The sequence below is a fragment of the Cervus canadensis genome, chromosome 6, assembly GCF_019320065.1.
Source record: "Cervus canadensis isolate Bull #8, Minnesota chromosome 6, ASM1932006v1, whole genome shotgun sequence".
NCBI classification, from domain to species: Eukaryota; Metazoa; Chordata; class Mammalia; order Artiodactyla; family Cervidae; genus Cervus; species Cervus canadensis.
Genome location: NC_057391.1, coordinates 42,754,355 through 42,774,987, shown reverse-complemented (window position 1 = coordinate 42,774,987; position 20,633 = coordinate 42,754,355). Strand labels below are relative to the sequence as shown.

The window sequence follows — 20,633 nt, the reverse complement described above, 5'->3', positions numbered from 1 at the left end:
AAACAATACCATTCACCATTGCAACAAAAAGAATAAAATACTTAGGAGTATATCTACCTAAAGAAACAAAAGACCTATACATAGAAAACTATAAAACACTGATGAAAGAAATCAAAGAGGACACAAACAGATGGAGAAACATACCGTGTTCATGGATTGGAAGAATCAATATTGTCAAAATGGCTATTCTACCCAAAGCAATCTATAGATTCAATGCAATCCCTATCAAGCTACCAACGGTATTTTTCACAGAACTAGACCAAAGAATTTCACAATTTGTATGGAAATACAAAAAACCTCGAATAGCCAAAGTAATCTTGAGAAAGAAGAATGGAACTGGAGGAATCAACCTGCCTGACTTCAGACTCTACTACAAAGCCACAGTCATCAAGACAGTATGGTACTGGCACAAAGACAGAAATATAGATCAATGGAACAGAATAGAAAGCCCAGAGATAAATCCACGAACCTATGGACACCTTATCTTCGACAAAGGAGGCAAGGATATACAATGGAAAAAAGACAACCTCTTTAACAAGTGGTGCTGGGAAAACTGGTCAACCACTTGTAAAAGAATGAAACTAGAACACTTTCTAACACCATACACAAAAATAAACTCAAAATGGATTAAAGATCTAAATGTAAGACCAGAAACTATAAAACTCCTAGAGGAGAACATAGGCAAAACACTCTCCGACATAAATCACAGCAAGATCCTCTATGACCCACCTCCCAGAATATTGGAAATAAAAGCAAAACTAAACAAATGGGACCTAATGAAACTTAAAAGCTTTTGCACTACAAAGGAAACTATAAGTAAGGTGAAAAGACAGCCCTCAGATTGGGAGAAAATAATAGCAAATGAAGAAACAGACAAAGGATTAATCTCAAAAATATACAAGCAACTCCTGCAGCTCAATTCCAGAAAAATAAATGACCCAATCAAAAAATGGGCCAAAGAACTAAACAGACATTTCTCCAAAGAAGACATACAGATGGCTAACAAACACATGAAAAGATGCTCAACATCACTCATTATCAGAGAAATGCAAATCAAAACCACAATGAGGTACCATTACACGCCAGTCAGGATGGCTGCTATCCAAAAGTCTACAAGCAATAAATGCTGGAGAGGGTGTGGAGAAAAGGGAACCCTCTTACACTGTTGGTGGGAATGCAAACTAGTACAGCCGCTATGGAAAACAGTGTGGAGATTTCTTAAAAACTGGAAATAGAACTGCCATATGACCCAGCAATCCCACTTCTGGGCATACACACTGAGGAAACCAGATCTGAAAGAGACACGTGCACCCCAATGTTCATCGCAGCACTGTTTATAATAGCCAGGACATGGAAGCAACCTAGATGCCCATCAGCAGATGAATGGATAAGGAAGCTGTGGTACATATACACCATGGAATATTACTCAGCCGTAAAAAGAATTCATTTGAATCAGTTCTAATGAGATGGATGAAACTGGAGCCCATTATACAGAGTGAAGTAAGCCAGAAAGATAAAGAACATTACAGCATACTAACACATATATATGGAATTTAGAAAGATGGTAACGATAACCCTATATGCAAAACAGAAAAAGAGACACAGAATACAGAACAGACTTTTGAACTCTGTGGGAGAATGTGAGGGTGGGATGTTTCAAAAGAACAGCATGTATACTATCTATGGTGAAACAGATCACCAGCCCAGGTGGGATGCATGAGACAAGTGCTCGGGCCTGGTGCACTGGGAAGACCCAGAGGAATCGGGTGGAGAGGGAGGTGGGAGGGGGGATCGGGATGGGGAATACGTGTAAATCTATGGCTGATTCATATCAATGTATGACAAAAAAAAAAAAAGCAAATGGGAGAATCAAACATTTATTCTGCTTTTCCTATTTGAATTGTCACAAGGTAACCAAATAGTCAATAAGGGAATCATCTCTTCATGAAAACATTCCAACTAACAACTGAAAGATGAAAGATATAATTAGAATACTACCATTTTGCAACCAAGCACCAACAAATTAATAGATCTGATTATTAAGAATTCAGGGTTGCTAGTACTACAAAAAGAGACAACCAAATGAAAGATCACAACACCATGTATGGTCCTGCCAAAGGGATCAAACCTGAAACAGATCAAATCTCTAGATTCACCTGTCAAAATACAGGAAATACATAGGAACTGTATTTTGAGTAATCAATTAACAAAATCCAGATGGTAGGAAATCCTACAACCTAAAAAGTCCAGGTTCCTGAACAAATACATTGAAGAAAAAGATATACATACGATTTTTTTTTTAAGTAGACAAGACTGAACTATAGTGTCTAGATTTTTTTTTTAAGTAGACAAGACTGAACTATAGTGTCTAGGGATGCACACAACTATAAAGAAATGCAAGGAAGTGACTACTCTTATACTCTTAGAGTCAGGATAGTGGTTCTTTAGAGGAGGAGGAAAGGGATAATGACCAGGACATGAAAGGGTTTCAAGAGTTGCTGGTAAAGTTTTATTTCTTTCCTGAGCACAGATTAAAAGGCTATTTGTTTCATAATAATTCCATTAAGGCATTTATGTTTCTTATCTGTTTTAATAATAAATTTTTAAATTAAAAAAATGCACATTATACGAAGTCCAAAATGAATAAAAGGGTATGCATTGACAAATATGTCTCCCTCCCACCCCTTATACAACACCTCAGCTCCACTTTCTAGAAGCAACCAATCATTGACACCACTTTCTTTTGCATCCTTTCCAGAGACGGAATTGAATTACTTTTAAGGGATAAACAGAAGCGTTTTAAGACAAACTAACTTTTCTTTTTTCTTCTTTAATTTTTATTGGAGTATAGTTGATTTCCAATGCTGTGTTAGTTTCAGATGTACAGCAAAGTGAATCTGTGATACATATACATCTATCCACTCCTTTTTGGACTCTTTTCCCACATAGGCCGTTAGAGTACTGAGTAGAGTTCCCTGAGCTATATAGTCAGTCCTTATAAGTTATTTATTTTATATCTAGTAGTGTGTATATGTCAATCACAACCTTCCAGTTTATCCTTGACAAGGCAACTTTTAATTTATGATTATTTAAAGCCATGATTTTTACATACCTCTTCAAAGAGACACAAAGCTGCCTCATAGAGTGAGCACAAGCCATCGGATGTTCTGGTTGGTTCCCTCCACTGACTCCGATCAGCAGATGAACCCTGTAATTAAGACATTGTGGAATACAGTTTGGTAAGGAGAGAGACATATATTAAAATCACTTAAACTGTCCACAAAACATTTAAAGAACTGTTTATATAATTATGTGCTTTAAGATAAAATCCTAACATTACATCATGAAACCAACTTTTAAGTGTTGTAAGAGAGGTGGCTATAGAGTGAAGCAGTAAATTAAGTACCAATCCCTCACTGATTATCTTATTAAACAGTGATTTGTTCTAAGGGTCACAGGTTTAACACACAAACAGTCGAAGAGGCAGAATTTTGCCAATTACACACTCTCTGGGTGACCAATATTTAATAAATGAAGTGAAGTGAAAGTCGCTTGGTCATGTCTGACTCTTTGCATCCCCATGGACTGTAGCCCTCCATGCTCCTCTATCCATGGGATTTCCCAGGCAAGAATACTGGACTTCCCTGGGGCTGCCTTGTTCACTTGCTCCACGAATAAAGCAGCATACAGCCATAACTGATGATCCTGACCAGAACAGCAGTTAAGTCTGTTCCTCCTTAGTGTTGGCATAACAAAGGTCCCACAAGTCAGTTCATAGCTGAGGAATCACAGCTCCTCTCTGGGACTAACAGCCTAATGTAATTGTTCACTTGAGTCTCCATATATAAACACCTTACAGGCATCTCAAATAAACATATTCAAAACTAAATTGCCTATCTAACATTTCCCCCACATTCACCCAAACCAGTTCCTCCTATGCAACTCCTCCACAAAATGACCCAATGGTTATGACCAGAAATCACTCTTTTACTGAAAACTCATAAATCAGAGTGAACTTTACCTCCACTGTTCCCTTAAATTCCTATATTCTTAAATCTTTACATCACAAATATCAAGTTCCTTCTCTGATTTATTAATCCTATAATTGTAAAATTTTCATTGGTGTCTTTATTTCAAAAGCTGTTGTTTATAAAAATACATTCTACATGATCACCTGGTAAATATACCATAGAAAAGTATATCCTCTACTGTAGAAGGGCTTTGGGCCTACGTGCTCTGTAAGATCCCATTCAACTCCAGGATTATATGATTTTATCAATTCAAGGTATTTTAATTAACATGATTCCTAGGTAATGAAAGAAATGATACTGGCTATTTAATTTACTGCCAGGTCATCAGGTGCTAAGCTACTGCTACCAATTTTTCCTCTTAATCTTAAGGTGGTACTTCTGGAATTTTAATGTAAACATGAATTATCTGGAAATTGTTAAAATGCAGATTCCAATTCAGTAAATATAGGTGGGGGCCTTAGATTCCGCATTTCTAACAAGCTTCCAGTGACACCAATGCTGCTGTCTGAGGCTCACACTTCAAATAGTAAGGCTTTAGAGAGCCACTTGCAGGTCTCAGAGTCATATCAGAAGTTGACTGTTCAAAATTACCTACACATAAGGTGTGGCTATACCAGAAAATACTATGAGGTACAGCCTCTCCAAATTCCAAAATTAGCAGTGTAGAACCTCTGGGAAAAACACAATTGAAATCTGTGACTCCATTCTTTAAAGGTCATCTCTACTGATCACCAAACCAAAAGCAGATGAGAAACAACAGCTTACTATACATTCTTGGGAGCTGGTACCAGGACTATAATAATTGATTTTCTTATGCCTGTTTACAGTATAAAGGAAAACACTGAAAACAGCATTAGGTTTTCAGTAACAGACCTGTGTTTAAATCCATGCTTCATCACTTATGGGCAATGTGACTTAAGGATTAGTTTCCTTATCCTTTAACAGGAATAACGCCTCTTTTATTTAGGGCTGTTGGGGATAACAACTGAAATTATGCATAGAACATCTTTAGCACAGTTCTTAATACATAGAAAGAACTCAAAACTAGAAGCAGTAATTGTCATTATTTTGTATGACGTACACAGAGAAAGAATAGAAAACACAGGAAGTCTTTAATATATTTTTGCACCAAACCAATTTTTTAAAAAAATTCTTCAAAATCTGTCTGCAGTGACTGTCGTTGATTTCTGTTCTCCCCAAAAAATCAGTATTAAGTGTGAGACTAATCCCTCCCCAGTCAATTAGGATTAAAGACATCTCTAAAACCCATTTTGTATAGAATTCTTAATGTGTTTTGTAAATATACTACATAACAGAAAAAGAGGGCTACATCTAGGCATTTTTCATTTTGGAAAATAAAGCATGTTAAGTGTGTAACAATTTACACACTGCTAACAGGAAGTTCAAAGGTCTAAAGATACAGGGGAAATTAAAATAACAAAAATATGTGGTTTTACAGGTCTTCATTAAATTCCCTTTCTCTTATTTACCTGCCATCATAGTATCTTTTCGTTTTTTTCCCACCTGTCTTTTTATTAATAAGATAATCAGACAAGAACATTAAGACTTGATGGACTATATTTCCTTATGTTCTTGCTATCTGGTTTTATTCTTCTTCCAATTGTTTCAGTGACTCCCCACTGCCTACAGAATTAAGCTCAAAACCCCACAGCCTGGGATACATGGCCCCACCCAGCTTGTCAGCCTTAGCTCATCCCATTCCACCTTGAACATTCAGAAACCTGCTCTCCCACACCTCCATCACTCTGTGAACACTAAACCTCTCACCTGAAGACTTTTTCAGCTCTCCCACTCACAAACCTCATGTTTGCAAGCAAACTCTTACTTTTCAACTAAACTGAGGCACCCTTCATTTTCAGCCTCTTCCCCTCTAGCCTTCCTCCTATGTCCCATGACCTTGTCCCTATGCAGACTTCTACTACAGTCCAGTACCATTAACATTAAATGTCTATGCATCTCTCTTTCCTTAAACTGTAAGCTAGATAAAGGCATGGCTGCTACAAAGCTTATTCATCTTTTTTTTTTTTTCTTATTCATCTTTTTAACCCAGAGCCTAGCAATATCTGGCACACAGTAAATACCTAGTGGTGTCAAATGCCAAAGATGTCTTTATTGCTGTTTATATTTTTAGTTTATTTTTTTAGGATGTGGGGATATACAGTGACATTATTTCCCTACTCTTTATTTTAAATATAAGTTAATGATTATCTTGCACGTTTGCACTCAAACCTCTGAATTACTGCATGTGTGGGTAGTGGAGGTTAAGTAAGAATCACACATGTAAATACAATTTAAGGATGAACTCTTTTTTTTTTTTCTTTAAGGCCTTATACCAGTTTCCCAATGACTCAGCAAGTAAACAATTCGCCAGCAAAGCAGAAGACACAAGAGATGCTGGTTTGATCCCTGGGTGGGGAAGGTACCCTGGAGAATCCATTCCAGTATTCTTGCCTGAAAAATCCCATGGACAGAAGAAACTGGTGGGCTACAGTCCAAAGGGTTGCAAAGAGCTGGACACAACTGAGTGACTAAGCATACCAGGCACTCAATTGATGGTTATGTGTCTCTCCCTCTAACTTCTATTAATAGCTTGGGGATAAGTTTTATCTCAGCTGCTCATGAAGAGAGAATCTTAACATAGTGAGAATCAGGTCAGGATGGGGTCCAGTGTACCATGAGAGGCTCTAGATACTTTATGAGTTCTCAACCAACAACAACTGATAACACTGTAAAGTGTAAGAAATATGAATTCTGGAGACCAAGAGCATCAGATCCTATCACTCACTGTGCAAGAAAGAATAATAAATACAAAGTTCAAGTTAATAACCATCTCTTTTCCCTAAAATCTATCTGAAATTTAATTAAATTCAATCTAACATAGGCCTGTGGTGACTCCCGGAGGGCCAAACTAAATCACACAAACATATAAGATTCTTCCCCAGAATATACCCAGAATTCTGATGAAAGCTATCTGGAGTATCCTAGCCCCAACAGAAAGTTATAACATAAGGGTATAGCCTAGGAGGGGAAGAAAGGAGGCCCTTTCTGCCTAGGTGAATACAACATTCTGTCCAGAAATGAAAGAAGTCAAGTGGAGAGAAAATTGGAAATCCAGCAATAAAATAAGTTTATTGTATTTTATATCTGCTTTAAGGTAGGCCTTCAGGGGGGAAAAAGTCAATCAATTTAACATAAATAGTATAAAAGCTGCACACAGTGGTCAGAGTAAAACACGGGCTTTGCCGACAGACTAGGGGTTGTAAGAACTGGTTAACACAGTGCCTGGTCCATCCGTGCTTAATTAGGAGTACACGCTGTACTTTCAGTTCTTTTGACAAATAGGTGTGTAACTTTGGATAACCGCCACAATTTCTTCATCCTTAAGATAACAGTAAATAGTATCTTCTTTACAGATTAACAAGATAATTGAATGAGACACTGCTTGTAAAAAGCACCTGGTAGGTAGCAGGCACTCAACAAAGGTTAGAGCTCTTTTTCCCTTATGCCAGGTACTGGGAAGTAGTAAGTAAAAATACCAAAAAAATGAATGGAATAGTATACTATATGTTAATTAAATGAATATTAAAGCTCATTATATAGGTAGTAAGTATATTTAGTATGAAGATTTCTTAAGCTTATAGAGCCAATTTAAACTCACAACCAAATATGCATACAAACATTTCCAACATGCTAAAAGACAACGAAGCTAAACAGATACAGAGAAAAGCAATTTACTTTCTTTGGGCATCCTCTTCCCACTAAGGAGCAATATTGCAGGATAAGGTTTAGAGGGTAAGGTGGGGAAAACGCATCTGACTCAGGGTATTTAGAATTTTGGTTAAAAAGGAAATCCCCCAGGGGCAAGTATACAATCATATAAGTTGATTGTGCAATAATTAACATCTTTTCTTTATGACAAAGGCAATGGAAAATAAATGGGACTGTAAAATGAAGAATTAAGTAACTCCTCACAGAAATATTAACACGTGACCAAGAACAGATACATTATTTTAGGTCATCAAATGGCATCACATATTTGAAAATGGTGTAAATTTAGAGAACATTACCAGAAAGTATTAAGAATTGCAAAATAAAATGAGAAACAAAGATATGCAATACATGTTTAAATATTCAATAAGAAACCACAAGAGGCCTAAATGCCTTTCACTGCTGTTACCTCAAATCTTTCTTACTCAGATCACTGCATCTCTGGCTTTAAGTCTCTACCTTGGATAAAGATCATAGGGCCTTTCCAATATTCCAGATTCGGAGCAAAGCACCACATGCTTTCCTGTCTACATTTTATTTAACATTAAGAAATTCAAATTTTCATAGATATAATCTAGAGTCTCCAAGTACTTACTTCCAATAAAATTATTTGTAAAAAAAATGACCCAATATTTACTATTCAATTCACAAACACAAACATAAGTCAGGTGAAAATATAAATACCCTGGTTTAAAAGTAAATTCAATGTAATTGTTTTTTATGAAACATTCCTGTTAATCCAAGAGCTCTCCACTTTTGGCAGGAGGGAAGACATGAAATATACACACATAATTTATAAATCATATTTTTATAAACTAAATTTGTTAAATGATATATGATAGCTGGTGATAAAGGACACCAAAAATACTGATCAATGTCACCCAACTGAAATTAAGTCAATTTATGAGTGTTTTGATCTTTATATTCCAAATTCGTATTCTTATTTCAAACTTTTATTCTGTTTTCAAAAAGCATTAAATTTCAATTTCAGAAATTCTTGAAATTGATCATATTGCACTGCATTTTACTCTTTATTCTTTAATATGGTATCCAAAGTTAGTTCCTTTATGATAATCAAGTAATTAAATTCCTTCAAGAACAAGAACATATTCATTACAGATCTAGGACGCTCAGTTCATCACTCCCCTCCATTCAGGTCTCTGCTCAAATGTCACAATTCAGCGACATTCTTGACCACATTAACTAAAATATCACACCTATCCCCTCCCCAATCTCTGCTTGAGTCCATCATTTTGCATTCCCTTTCCCTCCCTTATTTTAATTCTTAGAACTTCACACTACCTGAAATTTATATGTATTGTCTGATTCCCCCACCAGGCTGTGAGATCCAAGAAACTACATTTTTCTCTGCTGTATCCCTAGGGCCTAGAATAATACTTAGCATATTGTAAATATTTAATAAAAATTGAAAAGCTTGAAATTAGCAATTTTTTGGTCAAAAAAAGATCTCCATACTCACCAGCCAAGGCCCCTCATTTTACATTTGAGTTTGCTAAAACACAGCGAAGTTAGATGAATTTCTCAAGTTTGCAAAGGAAGCCATAAAACTTAAACTACAATCCTGACTCCTGATTCAGAAGTCTTAACATAATACCAACTAGTTTGTCCTTAAATTACATATTCACGTCAACACATATAAAGTTCTTCACTCCAAGTATGTAAAATATTTAACTAGCCTAACATCACCAGTAGAATTCTCAAATCATTCACTGTTACCACCAATTCATTAAAAGCTGAGTTGACCTTTTCCAAAATTGTTAGATAAGAATTTTAAAGCTGAGATTTATAATACATACCAAAGAACGCCTCATCTGCATTAATATAGTCATAAAGCAGTCAAAGCTGATCATTCCTTCTTGGCTTGACAGTAGTTTGCTTTTCTCCATGGAATTTACAACTGCTGAAGCCCCCAATGCCATTTCTATCCATTCAAGGAGATACCGCAAAGAACCTCGCTGAGCTGCTAAACCAAGCAGCAACTCAGAAGCTAATCTACGACCTAAAGTGTCTGCTCCAGAATTGGGAATAGTTACTCCTTTAAGAAAGGTTGTTACTTGTGATAAGCAATCCAAGCCCATAGGTGGAATCTTGCTTTCATTTGCTAAAGATAATGGTGGCAAAGAGCTCACAACTTCAATTGCAGTATGAATAACGTCATTGCAAAGACTGAGACCAGGTCCCGACACAGGCATCATCCAACTTTGTCTCAGAAGTGCAAATAATAAACTTAGACCAGTTCGAACACCCATTTCTATAAGTGCATCAGTGCTTGACCGAGGACGTTCACTAACAGAATGGACATCTGCTGAACCAGAGCTGCTCTCCGGAGAATGCTGCTGCTGTTTCACTTTGCCTTTGTCGTGGTATTTATTAGAAAGTGCATAGAAGACACGCTGGAGTACAAGCAATCGTTTTCGAAGTGCCCCAGCAAATGGGGAATCTGAACATACCATCTTTGCAAGTGCTAGCTGACTGCTAAGAAGGGCATCCAAATAGTGGTCCTGTTCATCGCTTGAAAGAGACTCCCGTTCAAAGTCTGGCAGCTGAGGTCCTTTGAGGCACAAAACTTGTTGAGGCAAAGGTACTACTTCCTTATTGCTGACCAGTTTAGAATATAAAACAGCAACCCCCTCTCTTGTAGCAATAGATTCACTGTCCTCTGTAATCCAGGAGCTGTTGAGGTGTTCAAGCCATTTCAGTTTCACTGGTGGAACCATAGTTGCCATATTGATTTACTCTTCAGCCATTAGTTCTATAAAGAGAGAAGAAAAAGCAATCAAAAACCTATGAAGATACTTCAGAAAATGCTTCTTAACTTTCATCACATATTACAATTAGTAATCTCAAACTGATGAAACACAAAGTTTGGACTTTAGTTAACAGTTATGTACCAATGTTAGTATTTTAGCTTCAATAAATGTACCATGGTTATTTAAGATGTCAATATTAGGGAGAAATGGGTGAAGGGCATATGAGAACTCTGTACTATCTCTGCAACTTTAATGTAAATCTAAAATTATCACAAAATAAAAGGTTTATTTTAAAAATCAGTGATTTATGTACCTTTTCTCTTTGGGTTCTGGTCCCACTATCAGTATAACAGTGGCTTCTACATGAAGATGGGCCCCATATTTGTATCTCCTGGCCTCTCCTCTGAATTCCAAACTTATAAATGTAACTGTCCATTTGACCTCTCCATACATAGACACCTAACAAGCATTTCAAATTAAACAAATTCAAAACTGAATTCCCAATCCAACATTTCCCCCACACCCACCCAAACCTATTCCTCTTGTGGAATTCCTCATTTCAATAAATGGCAACCCTATCCTTCCATTTCCTCTGGCTAAAAAACTTTGGGAGCCATCATTGACTGCTCCCTCTCTTATACTCCAAATTCAATTAGTCAACTCTACTCTCAAAATATAGCAACAATCGAAATAGTTCTCACACCCTTCCGTTGCTAAAACTCCAGTCTAAGTCATCAACTCTTGGATCACCGAAGAAGCCTTCTTACTGGTCTCCCTGACTATATTGAGAAACCAGAGTGACTCCAAAACAGCAAGAATTTTATATATTTTGTTTACTGTTGTATTCTGGCATATGGTAAGTGCTCAGTAAGTATTTGTTGACAAAAAACACTTAAAAACTAAGTTTGCTTGGATAAAATATTCACAAGACATATATCTTGTAAAGGACTATCATCCAAGACACAATTAAGGACTCCTATAATTCAATAATAAAAAGACAACCTAATTTTTAAAATTGTCAAAGAGGATGTGAACAAAACTTCAGCAAAGATATGTGAATGGCCAAAATGCACAAGTGCTCAACATCATTATTCATCAGAAAAATGCCAGTTAAAAACATAGAGATACTAACACACATCCACAAGGATTAAAATTAATAAGGCTGACAAAATCAAAGGTTAGCACGGATGCAGAACAATCAGAACTCTCACAAACCATTTGTGGAAATGTAAAATCTGAACAGCTGCCTTAGAAAGACGTCTAGTAATTTCTTATAAAACTAATCATGCATGAGTATGTGCTAAGCTGCTTTAGTCATATCTCTTTGCAACCCCATGGACTGCAGCCTACCAGGCTCCTCTGTCCATGGAATTCTCCAGGCAAGAATACTGGAGTGGGCTGCCATGCTCTCCTCCATGGGATCTTCCAACCCAGGGATCAAACCCACGTCTCCTAAGTCTCCTGCATTGGGAGGTGGGTTGTTTACCATTAGTGCCATCTGGGAAGCCTCCAAAACTAAACATGTATTATTAGTTTGTTGATGACCCAACAATTTCTCTCCTACAAATTGACCCAGAAGAAAACACAACCATAAGAAGATTCAATGCTAAATGACAGCTGCCTCTAGAAGGTGAGGGCATGAATAGACTGGGAATGGCATGAGGTAACTTCCTAAGGTGATGGCAATATTGGATTACAAAGCTTTATGCATTTGTAAAAACATATATTTAAGATTTTACATTTCACTGCATGTAAATTTTACCTTAATAAATACTGAACTCCAGTTGATATAAATATATTATGGAGTTGATATACACATATTAAAAAAGCATATATTTGGAGGAAATATACTGATGTGAGTAATCTTGAAATACATCAAATTATAAGATGCATTGATGGGTATGTGTAAATATAAATATATGTATATATATATACACATACACACATACATATGGATAAGCTATATGACAAAACAAGTATAATAAAGTATTAATGAAAGAACCTCAGTGTTGAGTATATATGCCTATTCATTTTTAAGTCTTTCAACTTTGCTGTATGTTTGAAAATTTTCATCATAAAACGTTGCAAGGGAGTGGAGACTAACTCCCGCCTTTCAAGCAAGTCCCCAGGACGGTAGTCATGACAGTGATAGAGAAAGATCCTCATATACTGAGGGGCATTTTATTTTCAAGATAAAGATAATAATAAAAAAAAAAAAGATAAAGATAGATCTTAAAGAGCGAGCTCCAGTGATAGATAAGCCAGGCTAATTAAAAGGAGTTTCCTGTTTCTAAACACATCCTGTCAAATTCTAAATATAAAATCTAATGGTACTTCCCTTTTCAAGCTTATAATTACTATGCTTTATTTATCTTCACTAGATACTTGGAAAGTATATACTTAGGAGAGGGAAAATAAAACCATAAGCCTCCTTACACTTTATTCAGCAAAGTATTAACCTAAACATTGTGCAGAGGATATAAAAGTACCTTACTTACCTCCATCCCTGTGAGCCACAGGTAATTTTTCTCTTTTTAATTTTGCTAGTTTGATTGCTATAAAGGACTATGTCACTGCTCTAATTTGAATCTCCCAGATTACTAACATCTGGGAAATGCTTATTTGCGTCCTTCTAGTCACATATTTTTCTACTGGGTTATTTTTCCTGTCAATTTGTAAAAAGTTTTTGCATTTTATCATTGTTTTCAACACTGCAAATATTTCTTCTAAATCCACCTTTTGCATATACACACATCTTTTCTTTTATAGCTCCTGCTTTCCATTCTTGGTTAAAGGAGCATCCCAACATCACCATGCTCTTACACATGACTTATAGATTATCCAGATATTCACCTGGATTTTCTTGAGGTCTATTTTTATGTTTTTACACATGAGTCTTTACATGAATTTTACATTCATCTTGCATTTTAATAAGCTCTATATGGTATAAAATTGGATTCCAATTTTATTGTTTCCATGTAGATGGCTAATTATGCCACTACCATTTATGAAGTAATCCAGGACTTACAAAACAGCTGAGGACAGTGGCATTACATAATTATCTCCCCAAATTTCTTCCCAAACAGTAAGGAAAAATTAAATTCTACACAAAACTACACCTACAGCATAATGTGAAGATACATTATGACAAAATTGCAAATTAACTGTAAAAAAAAAAGAAACAGTGTCAATCCCAACGCACATACTCTCACCTCAAAACAGCCACAAGGCTTTGGACAAGCAAAAGCAGACTACGAGAATCTGTAGAAGACAGAGAAGAGCAAGGATAGCGAAGGAGCCTAAAAAATGATCTGGAATGACTGCCAGAAAGGTTAAATCCACACTAAATCTGAAAACACAGAACAAGTGTCCAGAACACAAACTACAAGAAAGAAATTTCAAAGTACATTTAAAGGGTCAGGAATGATTTAAAGGAGCAGGTACAATTTTAAATGACAGGTATGATTTATGTGAGTAATCCTTGAAATGCAGAGAGGAGAAAAAGCAAAAAAGACGAAAGAAGATTTCTTTGGCAACTGGATGGTAAAGGGTAAAAGAAAAAAGTAGGAGTGAATATTTAGGGTTCTGCAAGACAAAAGAGAACCATAAAACTGGAGATATAACAAAGCTTCCTCTCAAACAAAAGAAACAAATGACATACACACACACACACACACACACACACACACACAAATTCTTCAAAGTACTTGGACTTTGCTGTATAGACAGAAGGGGGTTCCATTCAGCAATAGTGTTGCAGACATAGAGAACAGGCTTGTGGACACGGTGGGAGGAGGAGATGGCGGGATAAATGAGAGTAGCTCTGAAACACAAACATTACCATATGTAAGAAACAGATAAGCGAGTGGGAAGCTGCTGTGTAACACAGGGAGCTCAATCCCGTGCTCTGCGACAACCTAGAGGGTGGGATGGGGTGGGGGGCAGGACGGAGGTATTATGTATAAGAGGGAGGGGACATATGTATACTTACGGCTAATTCATGTTCTATGGCAGAAGCTAACACAACATTGCAAAGCAGTTATTCTCTAATTAAAAATTTAAAAAGAGCGTGCCATTAAATTAGGAATATTATTTTCTTAAAAGCCCAATACTGTAAAAATAACAAGAAAAAAGTCCACAAAGAACTACTACAGAAAATCAGGAAAGTTCATATACATCAACTAAGGGAAATCTTCCTGATAAAAAGAAAGCATAAAACAATAAAAGTTAACAATTCAAACAAAACTAAACACATTTAAACATTTGAGGATATAAAAAATCTTGATTCAGAAATTAGAAAAATAAAATAAAAAAAGACCACATAAATAAAAGTTTTTGAAAAGGTAAGGGACAAGGAGAGAAGGCTGAGTGCTGAAGAATTGATGCTTTCGAACTGCAGTGCTGGAGAAGACTCTTGACAGTCCCTTGGACAGCAAGGAGATCAAACCAGTCAATCCTAAAGGAAATCAATCGTGAATATTCATTGAAAGGACTGATGCTGTAGCTCCAATACCTTGGCCACTTAATACGAGTGAGCCGACTCATTCGAAGACACTAAAGCTGGGAAAGATAGAAGGCAGGAGGAGAAGGGGACAACAGAGGATTAGATGGTTGGATGGCATCACCAACTCAATGGACATGAGTTTGACTGAATTCCGGGAGATGATGAAGGGCAGGGAGGCCTGGCGTGCTGCAGTTTATGGTGTCACAAAGAGTCGGACACAACTTAGCAACTGAACAACAAGAAAGAAACGGAAGAAAAAGACAAAATTCTTAGAAATGAAGAATGAATTATAAAGTGTCCAAGGAAGAGTAGACACAAATAATAAGTTAGCAAGGGCAAAGACAACTAAGGGGTGCGGGTGGGGGAAACAACTATGAGAATTAAAATCTCTCTCTCACACACACACAAATTAGTGAAAGCAGTGGAAACAGAAGAGAAGCAAATAAGGGCAACTATTTGTACTACTGGACTACCTAAAAAAGCAAAACAAAACAAACAAAAAAACAGCTGATTTTAAAGCTACCAGCCAAGAAAACTTGCCAGAAATAGAAAAATATCTGAATCAACACAATAAGGGCTCACAGATACCTAGGAAATTAACCAAGAACAATCAACTCTAATACTTTGGCCTTGTAAAATTGAAAGATGTAGGTAAAATCCTCAAGACCTCCAGGCAAAAAGATCAAATTAAAACTTAAGGCGAAAGAGTCAGACTGGCATTGGACATTTTTAAACCAATCAAATAAATAGCATTTCAACAGCTTTTATAAAGCAAAAACCATGGGGGTTACAAGGAAACAGAAACACAAATAATGGGAGACTTGAATATATCAATACCATTCCCTGTATAAGATGGATCAAGTGGACAAAATTATTTAAGGAAATAGAAAACCTAAACCAACAAAATAATTTACTCTTTTGCCATTAACAGGATCTACTTCTGAATTCTCTATTTTGGTCTACTTGCCATTCTTACGCCAACAGTGACTTGATTACAATAGCTTTATAAATGTTCTGATGGGGTAAAGCATGTCCCTAACCTCTAAGATTATTGTATTCAATTACATGCTACCTCTCTCAACAGAGCACATTCTAATTTGAACTTCATTAAATATATTTTCATGATAATTTGTCCACTCAAAAACATAATATGCCTTTCTATTTGATCCAATCTTATTTTACATTTTCTCCATATAGGTCCTATGCCTTTCTTGATAAAGTGTTTAAGTATTTTTGATTTTGTGCTAGTATGAATGGAATTTTCCAATTTCCTTCTCTGGATTATTACTGCTATCCAGTGATATTCTTATACTTTTCCAAATTATGCAAGGACAGAGATGAATCAAAGAAATGCAAAACATATAACAAAGGGACAAAAAATGAAAAAAGCAAAGAAGTATTAAAAGATAAAACAGAAAAAAAAGTCTGCAGTAAGACTAAGCATATCTACTACATCACTATCAGCAAAACCCATCTATTTAAACGAAAGACATGGGACTTTTCAACATGGCGGAGGAGTAAGATGGAAAGACCATGTTCCTCCCCAGAAACACATCAAATTTACATCTGCATGTGAAACAACTCCTACCGAATGCTGGCAGCAGACCACTGGTTTCCAAAAAGGCAAGCCAATCTCCTCAGAATGAGGCAGGGCAAAAAATAAAGATAAGGAAGAGACAAAGGATTTTGAGACAGGGACCTGCACCCTAGGGACAGAGTTGTGAAGGAGAAAAAGTCTCCACACTCTCAGGAACCCTCTCATGGGCGGGGGGGGGGGGGGGGGGGGTGAGTTTCAGAATCTCAGAGAGGAGCACAGCAACAAGTGCTTGGGAGGCAAAATGGAAAGAATTCATCACAGAGGTCGATGTAAAACAGTACTTCCCAGCATGCCCGCGGAAGTGAACAGGGACTGGGTGCTGAGGTTCAGGCTTCAGGGGTTGGACCCCAGGGAGAGGACCCAGGTTGACTGCCATGAACATACACTGAGGGAGCTAATACAACACAGCTGAGGGAGTCCAGGGAAAAGCCTGTGCCTCCCAGAGGCAAGAGATCATTGTCACAGGGACCCTCTGACTCCATGAGCTTAGAGACCACAGTAACCCGCCTTGTGAATGCCACAAGTGGGATAAGTAGCGGCTGTGAACCACACAACCCCAGAGGTAGATACAGTTACTTCCCAGGTGGTGCAGCAGTAAAGAATCCACCTGCCAATGAAGCAGGCACAAGAGAGGCAGGTTCAGTCCCTGGGTGAAGATCACCTACAGCAGGATATGGCAACCCGCTCCAGTATTCTTGCCTGGAAATTCCATGGACAGAGGAGCCTGACAGGGTACAGTCCATGGGGTCACAAAGAGTCAGACATGACTGAACAACTAAGCGCACACACACACAGGTATATATTCCCAGCCACCACCAAAGCTGGTACGAGTGCCAAAGGCAGAACTAGAGACAACAGCAATGTACGATCCCAGAGGGGGCAACCCGAGCCAACTGGTCACCACCAAAGCCAAGGCAAGTGCCTGAGCCAGGGGACAAAATACTGTCCACCGCAGTCCAGACCACAAAGATAGCATCTGCCACCAAGCTGTGAGAAAATACAGGTTACTTACTGCCCACACCATTGCAGGAGCCTATACAGCTCAGCTCTGTGGAGGGACGCGTGACCCAGGGCCAATTCCCACAGGAGAGCACACAGAAACGCCTGACTGTAGCAACTCCCCAAAGGCCTCGGGTGCAGAGATAAACCCACACACCCATGGGCACCTTATCTTTGACAAAGGAAGCAAGAACATACAATGGAGAAAAGACAGCCTCTTCAATAAGTGGTGCTGGGAAACTGGATAGCTATGTGTAAAAGAACTGAACTACCACCATACACAAAAAAATAAACTCAAAATGGATTAAACACTTAAATGTAAGGCCACAAACTATAAAGCTCTTAAAGGAAAACATAGGCAGTACACTCTGTGACATAAATCACAGCAAGATCCTCTTTGACTCATCTCCTAGAAGAATGGAAATAAAAACAAAAATAAACAAATGGAACCTAATTAAACTTAAAAGTTTTTCAGAGCAAAGGAAACAATAAACAAGATTAAGAGACAACTCTCAGGAGAAAATAATTGCAATAGAAACAACTGACAAAGAATTAACCTCTAAAAAATTATACATATAAACAGTTCATACAGCTCATATTAGAAAAACAAACATTCCAATCAAAAAAGGGGCAGAAGACCTAATGGACATTTCTCCGAAGACATACAGATGGCCAACAAACATGTGAAAAGATGCTCAACATCGCCCATTATTAAAGAAATGCAAATCAAAACTAAAATGAGGTATCACCTCACACCAGTCAGAATGGCCATCATCAAAAAATCTATAAACAATAAATGCTGGAGAGGATGTGGAGAAAACGAAACCCTCCTACACTTGTTGGTAGGAATGTAAACTGATGCATCCATTATGGACAACAGTATGGAAATTCTTCAAAAAACTAGAAATAAATCTACCATATGACCCAGCAATCCCACTACTGGACATATACCCTGAGAAAGCCACAATTCTAAAGGACATGTGTATCCCAATGTTCACTGCAGCACTATTTACAACAACCAAGAAATGGAAGCAACCTACATGTCCAGATGTCTACAGATGAATGGATAAAGATATGGTACATAATACAATGGAATACTACTCAGCCACAAAAAAAGAAGGAATTTGAGTCAGTTCCCATGAGCTGGATGAACCTAGAGCTGGTTATACAGAGTGAAGTAAGTCAAAGAGAAAAACAAATATTGTATGTTAATGCATACATATGGAATCTAGAAAAATGGTGCTGGTGAACCTCTCTGCAGGGCAAGAATGGAGACGCAGATGCAGAGAACAGTCTTGTGGACACAGCAGGGGAAGAAGAGAGTGGGACAAATGGAGAAAGTAGCATCGACATATATACACTATCATGTGTAAAATACATAGCTAGTGATAAGTTGCTACATAAGACAGGGGGCCCCGCCACCAGGTAATCTGTGAGGACCTGGGGAGTGGGCTTGGGGGACGGGAGTGGGGAGGCTCAGGAGGGAAGGGACACACGTATGGTTGACTCACACTGTTGTAGAGCAGAAGCCAACACAACATTGTGCAATTTTCCTTCAATAAAAAATAAATTTAAAAAGTACTTTAAAAAGACAAAGACTGATACCCCCCCAAAAAAATCTATATGCTATCTAAACAAAATACAGGCACATTATTTATAATCTCTGTTATAAATTAAGCATACATAACAATAAGATCTAATAAGTAAAACTTATTTAAAATATATATGCTATCCATGAGAGAGAGATGTAAAACAAAACAAAGTATAAAGCTTAAAGATAAAATGTAAGGTAATAATTTAACAAGCAAATTCAATACCCTCCCCCAAGAAAGTATTACCTATTTAATGATAAGTAACAATTGGGACAAAAAGTTTCTTGGTAATAAACAGTATAACCAATATCAAGATACAACTGTTGCAAACCTTTATGTATGAGCACAGTAATGAAACACATGAAGCAGAAATGAAAGAAATACAGAGTGGCAACCATAGTAACTGTCAGACTTAATTCCTTGACAAATACAACAGTATGTAAACCACTGGTTATGAATCTACTGTCAGACCATGAATCCCCATAAGAATGTGATGAAAGCTAAGGTCTATACCAAGAAAACTGAAAACATACATTCACAGGAAAACTTGTATGGAAAATTCACAACATATTTACTCATAATAGTCAAAAAGTGGAAACTCAAGTGCCATCGACAGATGAATGAGTAAACAAAAAGTATTATCTATGCAATGGAATGGAATATTATCCAGTCATACAAAGGAATGAGGTAATGATACCTACTGCAACATGACTGAGCCTTGTAAACATTATGCTAAGTGAAAGCTAGACATTAAAAAGTCACACATTGTATGATTCTTTTTACATGAGATATCCCAAAACTGGAAAATGCACAGAGATAAAAAGAAAGTCATTTCTTGCCAGAAGCTAGTGGGAGGAGAGAATAAGGAAAAACTGTGTAACGGCTAAGAGGTTTTACTATGGAGTAATGAAAATGTTTTGGAACTAGACAGAGATGGTGGTAGCACAACGTGGTGAAGTACAACTGAATTATTCACTTTAAAATGGTTAATTGTGTGTTACATGAATTTCAAGTCAATAAACTACTGGGGAAAAAGAAAACAAAACAGTATGGCAGGAAGTGCTTCCCCAAACCGAACTTAGGATACATTATCAAAAGAAGGCAGAAGGGCCCCTTATCAGGTACTGTTGACTAGCCACTGAATGCCACTGAATATCAGGGAGTAGATTCCTGGATCCATGTCACACCTAAAAGTGGCACCAAACCCCAACCAGACCTGCATAACATCCGCCAACCTGAAGGTAAAGTTCAGAATCTGAAGGAGATGACATCTGAGGCTGTCTGTCCATGGGATTCTCCAGGCAAGAATATTGGAATGGGCTGCCATTCCCTTTTCCAGGGGATCTTCCC

At 37.3% G+C, this 20,633-nt stretch overlaps 1 protein-coding gene across 13 annotated transcripts in view; it reads right to left on the bottom strand.

The window, feature by feature from the left end:
- HERC1 (HECT and RLD domain containing E3 ubiquitin protein ligase family member 1) overlaps positions 1–20,633 on the bottom strand; it is a 203,239-nt gene that overhangs the window by 146,183 nt on the left and 36,423 nt on the right. For all 13 annotated transcript variants that reach the window (XM_043471713.1, XM_043471719.1, XM_043471724.1 and 10 more), the window contains 2 exons: positions 9,638–10,593; positions 3,113–3,208 (listed from right to left, as the gene is read on the bottom strand). In XM_043471713.1, coding sequence (XP_043327648.1) covers positions 3,113–3,208; positions 9,638–10,567 — 1,026 coding nt within the window. In that variant the 5' untranslated portion in view covers positions 10,568–10,593. The remainder of the gene's footprint in view (positions 1–3,112; positions 3,209–9,637; positions 10,594–20,633) is intronic.